Consider the following 8102-nt stretch of genomic DNA (forward strand, 5'->3'; position numbering starts at 1 on the left):
TTGAAAATGAAAAGATTATTCTAATTGTCTGATTCATGGCCATCAAACTGATGCTGGTAGAAACGAAAGAAATTAGAGGTACAGGTTCAACAAAAAACACACCAGTAGATAGATTTAAGAAATTAGATAGACCATTTGGATTGACGTAGATACTTTCCACGTGTTCTTAATACGTGTGAAAGCGTATGGATGATCATACCCTTCTGGAGTACCAAATGGTTTTAACTAACCGTTAATCCATTCTCCATTTTCTTGGAAATTCCTCCGGCGTTTGTACCATCCTATGCCGAGAAATTCTATGGCGATTCGCGGGTGACTCCGGCGTACGCGTGCGATTCGTAGATAAGACTCCAATTCATCACGTGGGTCCCATCGTCCAGAAGCAAAATATTCCACTCATCCGGTGGGCCATACGTGTAAGTTGAAAAAGGGACGCAGATTGGGCAGTAGACGGGGCTATGAGGGGCAACCGTGATGTAAAGGTTTTATCCACACCGTCCATCCAGTTTGCCCTATCATTTTAGCCGTAAATCCAAAAAATGAGGCAGTTCTAAAACTCACGTGGACCACACGGTAGATATTAGACACGTATAATTGAAAACTGATATACATGACTTTATGAACAGGTTGGATGGTAATTAATCATCATGGTACGCCGTAAAAGGTTTCAACTGTCAGTATCATCATCAATGATACTTCTCGTGGTGTGGTCCACTTGAACTTTTGATCCGCCTCATTTTGGGGGTTGTACCTTAAAATGATATGAACAAATGAATGTACGGCATGGATAAAACAAATACATCACGGTGGCCTATCATAGCCCGTCCGTTACTAGCTATGTACAGGCGGCGCAAGACACGATCCGTGCCCTTGAAAAAGGCATTCGGCCACAACTTTCCCAATCGTCGGTCAGTTATTCTTACCATTCCTGGTCCACCCAATGATTTTCCTAGTCTAATTTCGTGTCAAGTGCATTTTGACAGTGAGATCCACCCGATCAATGGATTGGATCTGGTATTGTTCTCGTTCTTACACGTGTACAGCGCGAATACCCACTCCAGTTCCACCTCGCGCGAATCGCTTCTTTCTCTGTTTTTCTTTGCTGAGCTCGCTTCAGACAACTGAAATTGCCTCTTTCTCGGTCTTTCTTTGCTGAGTTCGCTTCAGACAATTGAAATTCTCCGCTCTTCTTCAGTCTCTTCACCACTCTTCTTCAGTCATTCCTTTGAAGCCCCGCCTCTCTCTCTCAGCCCTTCTCTTTTCTTCTCTCTCTCTCTCTCTCTCTCTCTCTCTCTCTCTCTCTCTCTCCTTGAAGAAACCTTCCCTAACAAATGGCTGCAATTACAGCTGCAATGGCCTTCTCTCCTAATAAAAGAAGAACAACCCATCCTCTCAGGACTCCTAATCCTTCAATAACAACACCCCATTCCCTTACAATCCCTTCTCTCAATGTCAAAAAACACAGCTTCTTTCTTCTACACATACCTTCTGCAGCCTCTCCTCTTCAGTTCTTTCCTGCAACGATTCCGACGGAGATTTCCTGTATCGGAGAGAATACGAATACCAACAAGAAAGAGGGTTTCTCCTTCGGATCCCCGCCCATCAGAATTCTCCTTCTGTTGGCGTCATCCATTTGGCTGTTGTTAGCGGTTCTATTAGTCTGGGGTGGGGGCACAGCTGCTGCTGCTGCTGCTGCGGCTGCTGCTGATTCGATTAGCGCTTCTAACTTCGGTTTGAAGGTCGCCACGGCCTTGCGACGCTTTGGGTGGCCTGATGAGGCTGTTATATTTGCCCTTGCCACCCTTCCGGTGCTCGAGCTTCGTGGGGCGATTCCAGTCGGGTACTGGATGCAGCTCAAGCCTCTCCGTCTCACCATCTTATCTGTTCTTGGGTATGTGGGCTGTGCCTTTTCCTTCAAATTCCTCATTAGTTCCCTTCTCTACTGTACTAACCATTTTGATTGACGCAGATTTCCAGTGCTTTAATGATTGTTTAAGCTTTGTTTGGATGCACGAGTTAATCGAATTGCGAACATTCAATCTAATCAAGGGTAAATAACAGCTATTAATTAATGATGTATCTTAGTATTTGTAACTAGGAAGCAGCATTCAAGTCCAACTTGAAAGCAATGTGTTTGAAATTAACCTGTGTTGATGCAGAAAACTGGTTAGCCTTCCCTGGACCTTCGAACGCCTGCACAAGAAACGGACAAAAGATACACTGGCTTAAACAGGGGACCCTCCGACGCCAAAGTCAGGCCAAGGAATCTGGGTTTAGTCAAAGATTGGGTTTTAGGCTTAGAATTGTGCGTACCTTTCTATGTAGAAAGGATATGTATATATAAATGTCTTGGGGGCGGTGCTGTATAGAGCAATAAATCTGTCACCCAGTGTCGTATCATTCCAGGGAGCTGATTGGGAGGGGGTGTGATCGTTCTCACAGGATTCTTGTAGAAAATCCCAGAGATATGCCGACAGATCCCAGGCGGTGGATGGTCCACTAGGCCGGGGTGTAGGACTGAGCTCGACCTTGAACTTGGGCCGAGCTCATCCTTAAACTTGGGCCGAGCTCGTCCCCTCATTTTAGGTGAACTGAAGTGGAAACTGAGCTCGGGGTCAGACAGACTGAGCTCGAGGTCGGTTGGACAGTGGTCAGTCTTGGGTGGACGTAGTTGATGCTAGTTGAACCCAAAAAATGCCCTTGAGGCCAAGTGAGCTATGGCTTAGTAGACTTTTCAATGGAAGCCATCCTCCCATCTTGAGTCATCCTAGCCAGCTCATTTTTACCCACAACAACCTCAATGTGAATAGGGGTGGCAATGGGTTGGGTTCTGGTCAGCCAGGGTCTGACCTTTTTCAACCTTTCTGTAACTGTTTACACCCTTCTTATAAGTAGGTTAGGGGCAACTTGTGACCAATCTATTTATTTCATCAGCTTCGTTATTAAGCCCAAACACGAATTCTGGCCCAATTGCAGCCTGAACTTGACTAAGAAACGGATTGGGCGACCTGATCCATTGCCAGCACCAATGTGAATGCTAAGAAGTTATAGTTTGGTTATTTCCACTTTGTTGGACTGCCAATCGCAATTCAATCTGACAGTGCATCCAAACACAACATCAATGTAAAATGCTTTTTGGGTTCTAAAATGTTCAATTGTGTACTTACCCATGTTTTAAAAGTTGGACCGGACCAGATTTAGATCTGTTTGGACTGGAACCTGCCACAAAAATGAATCACTAAGGATCCACTCATTCTAATCAGTGTAGTACATGGCATTAGGTGCACCCTAGGCGCAATTCCCCTGTAGTGTCCAAACGCCTAGGCACACACCTAGAGAATCCATGCTCAATGAATTATGATAAATATTAATATTTAGTTATTTATAGATATAAGTTGACTTTTTAAAATAATAATATTTAGTTATTCATATATATAAGTTGATTTTTTTATTATTATTATTTTAATAATCAGAGTCAATACAGCTCTTTGGATGGGAGTAAATGGATGTAAATCGGGCGAATTGGGAGTAAAAGGAGGTAAATGACATTTGAAGTGTGTTTGGATGGGAGTAAATGCATGGAAATGAGGGCTCGGTTGGGAGCTTGTAAATGGAGGTAAATGGTAAAGGGAATTGGAGGCAAATGAATTGGGAGTAAATGGCTCACTCAATTGTGTTTGAATGGGAGAAAATGAAATGCATTTGAAATCTAAATATTTGTTTTGGATGGGAGTAAATGGGAGGAATTAGAATGCATTTGAAGTTTTCAATATATTCACAAGAATTTTAGTGATATCCCAAATTGGCTTTAATGTCCCAACTTAGTGTACATATGTGATGTTTAATAGAATGATTATAATAAGTCCATTGAAATATCTACTTTAGCAAAAACTGAGGAAATTTTGATCCTTGAGTTGGCCACAAACATAAGGATCACAAACAAGCAACTTGTTAACAATTTTTAACCATCCATTTTCATGGCTAGCCTTTGCACGGTTTGGATCATTCTATTGGTATGATTTTAGTGATGTACCCGATAATTGGATTGTTTTGGAGTATCATCAATGTGCCACGTGTATGATGGACATGTGCATAACGACACCATTGTTTACTTGTGTGACTCTCCCAGCATAGAGTGGATTTCATTTACATGCCCATTTACCCCCATTTCATTTCATTTACATTCATTTACTCCCATCCAAACACACCTCAAATGCCATTTACCTCCATTTACTCCCAATTCCACCCCATATACCTCTATTTACTTCTATCCAAATGGCCTTGAAATGAAATGGGAGTAAATGAGCTTGTAAATGAAATCCTCTTTCGTGGAGAGGATTTGGAAGTAAATGGGGTGAAATGCCCTTTTGAGCTTCCTTGGAGAGTTGCACGAGTAAAGGTGCGGCTACATACATGTCCGCCATACACGTGGCACGCTAATGATACTCTAAAACAATTTAATTATCGGCTACATCACTAAAATCACACTAATAGAATGATCCAAGCTGTCCAAAGGTTGGCTATCTAAATGGACGGTTAAAAAACATTGATAAGTTGCTTGTTTGTGATCCTTACAATTGTGGCCCACCAGAGGCTTAAAATTTCCTCTTTTTGGGCAAGTATATATTTCAATGGGCTTATTATAATCATTCTATTAAATATCACATATGTACACTAATTTGGGATATTAAAGTTGATTTGGGATATCACATATGTTCTTGTGAGTATATTGAAAAATTCCAATGCAATCCAATTCCTCCCATTTACTCCCATCCAAACAAGATATTTGGATTTCAAATGCATTTCACTTACTCCCATCCAAACACAACCGAGTAAGCCGTTTACTCTCAATTCATTTACCTCCAATTCCATTTCTCATTTACCTCCATTTACATATCTCCCAAACAAGCCTAGTTCAAAAACCCCATATTCCAAATTCCCTAATTCTAAATTCTAAATTCCCAATTTCCTCAAACCCTAACCCTAAATTTCCCATTCTCCCCAATTCCCCAAATTCACCAATTCAAAACCACAATCTTGCTAAAAGCCCTAAGCTTTCCAAACCCTACCTATAATCCAAAATTTCAAAATCCTCAAATCCTCCAACCTAAATTTCCAATTCTCCCAAAATTCCCCAATTCACCTTCATTCTCTATGATGGAGACAATTTAAAAGCTCAAATTTTGCTTTCAAGAAGCCCAATGTGATGACCTTAACACATTATTAGAAGAAAGAAACCAAGAAGAAAAAGATCCCATAAATTTATGGAAAATGTATTTGGGAGAATATAATGGAAAATGCATTTGGGAGAACATCTCATGCTTTAATCTAAAATGAATGGAGATAAATCATTGACATGTATTTGGGAAAATGTATGTTCCCGGCCTTATGGGGTGTTAAAATAGCAAAAAACTGAACTTTTGAGATACCCATAAGGTTACCTCACGTAAAAGCTCAACTATTCTCCAGGCATGCCTAGGTGCATGCTTGGTGTCACCACCCCGCCTATGGTCCAAGCGAGGTGCAACTGCTCCAAAATGCCTAGATGTTGGGGGCCTTGCACAAAACTTTAGGATCTAGCCTCCCAGAACAAACCAGAATTATGGATAATAAAGCAATGAAATAAATCAAAGAATAAATCACACACCACACAAGAGATTTTTACGTGGAAAACCCTCAAAGAGGTAAAAACCACGGGACCTCGTCCAGATCAACAATCCACTATGAAGTAGAACGTTACAACCGTCTTCACTCACGCAGGAGTGGATAAACAATGAGAGAATAAAAGAAAAACGGAGAGATCTCACCGATTACGAGGACGTAGAAGCGCTGAGATATAAATTGCACAGTAGATAACCTCCACGAGCATAACCTCCCTTCTACAAGCTTCCTCTCTCTCTTTCTCTCTCTATCTCACACCTTTGATAACCCTCTTGTGTTTTTCATGTATCTAGAAAAACCCTAGGAATCCCTATTTATAGTTTTAGGAAACTCCTTTCCGCATCCCATTTGTGAAATGACTTAGATTTCCGTAATCCGCAAAATCGCGGAACAAATCTGCGTAACCACGACCGGTCGAGACGAGACCACGACCGGTCGAGCGCCACCCACGACCGGTCGAGCACCACCCTCGACCAGTCGAGCACCCCCGGAAAAAATAGTCCAAAGTCGCTGGACTTTGAGTCGAGTCAGGGCTCGACTCCACGACTGGTCGTGCACCAGCCCTCGACCGGTCGTGTAAGGCTCACGACCGGTCGAGCACAGGGAAAAAACCCCATCACTAGACATGCGCCTGCAATGCCTTCTAGTAGTCTTCAACTGTTTTCTCCTTGTGAAAACATATAATTGTTGAAGTAGAGCTCAAAACTCCACTTAGAAACCAGACATACTGTCTGTCGCGCCAGGAGCATTTTGTTTACTTATTCCTGTTTTTTTTTTTTTTTTTTCAGTTTTAGCTTGATTAGATGCCTTAGGTTTTCAGACCAGTTGGGCTTGTGGGTGCACCTAACCAGCAGAAAAAAGGGTCAGAGTCTGGTCCGGCCTTTTAAACATTGCTATTTACCTGTGAGACCTACTCTAACCAACCACGTAATGATTGGTCTGTAGCTACTGCATGATACGCATGTTTTGTGAATGTGGACAGTCCATGTGGCAGACCCTACTGTGGATAACGAATGTCAAAAGAATGCAATCTATTAAATCTGTAAATGGTCCCGTATTCAAAAGGTAAAAGTATACCAATCAAATGCTAGAATTATTCAATCAGAATGGTCCTTCGTACCATGGGCCATCCACAGTAGAGTCCATCAGTTGGACAGCCTGGATTTGGATGAGCCATGAGGACTGCATAGACGGTGAATGAATCATGACTCATTCAGTATGCAGCAAACTAGAAAGCTCCTGTTTTTTCTTATTCATTATACTGACTCTTTCTTGTTGTCACTTGGGCTGGATTGATATTGGACTCTGCTGCTTGCATGACTTACAGTAATATGGTTCCAGTACCCTTCATCATTCTCTATTTGAAGAGATTTGCTACTTTCCTTGCTGGGAAGAATGCCTCGGCTTCACGATTTCTTGAATTGCTGTTTGAGAGGGCCACAGAAAAAGCAGGCCCTATAGAAGAGTTCCAATGGCTTGGATTAATGTTGTTTGTTGCAGTGCCGTTCCCTGGAACAGGGGCATGGACTGGAGCCATGATAGCATCTATTCTAGACATGCCTTTCTGGTCTGGCCTCACTGCAAATTTCTTTGGCGTTGTTTTTGCTGGCCTTCTGGTAAACTTGCTTGTCAACCTTGGCCTCAAGTATGCCGTCCTAACTGGTTTTGTTCTCTTCTTGGTCTCTACTTTCATGTGGACTGTCCTTCGAAATGTTAAGAAATCCTTGAACTCAAACTAAAAGAATTCACTGAATGTTATGATATTATGTTACTTGCATTTTCTGAGCAGTCTTCATGGACAGTCTCTAGATTTTGTAATTGTAATGTGTATATATTCTTGGTTTTCTGGAGGTCAACTTCGGTACTTGGGTCACTATGTGAGTGTTAATAGGTTGAAAATCCCACCATATTGTTTTTCTGTTTTGAGCTCTCCTTTTCAGGCCACCATTGGATGACTACTACAGTCCAATCCCCTTGACTTTTCACCTATCCATGGAGGCATGCCACCAAATACATGGTCCTGATTGCTCATTGCTGTAACAAGTTCTACATGTACAGTAGAGATGTAATGATGTGTGCATCATAGAACACTATGACGTGCCCACATCATAATTGTGTGCCTCAGTTTGAAATAAGTCACTGACTGTTTAATGCATGCAATCTGAAGAGAAATCCTCAAGAAAACTGAATAGGCAGGTTCAGTAAAATGATACAACCTTAGTGTAATAACAGAGAAGTAGTACTTGTCTACATGGGAAGCTTGGTACCAAGGGGCTTTGAGGAAAGGAAATAAGGCAAAACAGTGCATGAGAAGCAGCAATCTCAGAGGAAAACTAGTCTTCTTTAAGTAGGTGACCCTAATCCAATGTCATACACCCATAGGGTTTGGCTGGGAAGTGCTTTTCTTCTGTGCATTTGAGTTTTAATGCAATTGCACTTAT

The 8102-nt window shown here is 41.8% G+C and overlaps 1 protein-coding gene across 1 annotated transcript; it reads left to right on the plus strand.

Annotated features, from left to right (window-relative positions):
- The first annotated feature begins 1195 nt into the window (after positions 1 to 1195).
- Positions 1196 to 7584, plus strand: LOC131223563 (uncharacterized). Its single transcript, XM_058219003.1, has 2 exons — positions 1196 to 1891; positions 6989 to 7584. The coding sequence occupies exons 1-2, from the start codon at positions 1332 to 1334 to the stop codon at positions 7398 to 7400; spliced, it is 972 nt and encodes a 323-aa protein (XP_058074986.1). The 5' UTR covers positions 1196 to 1331; the 3' UTR covers positions 7401 to 7584.
- Positions 7585 to 8102: the final 518 nt, after the last annotated feature.

Source organism: Magnolia sinica, chromosome 13, assembly GCF_029962835.1.
Source record: "Magnolia sinica isolate HGM2019 chromosome 13, MsV1, whole genome shotgun sequence".
Lineage (NCBI taxonomy): Eukaryota > Viridiplantae > Streptophyta > Magnoliopsida > Magnoliales > Magnoliaceae > Magnolia > Magnolia sinica.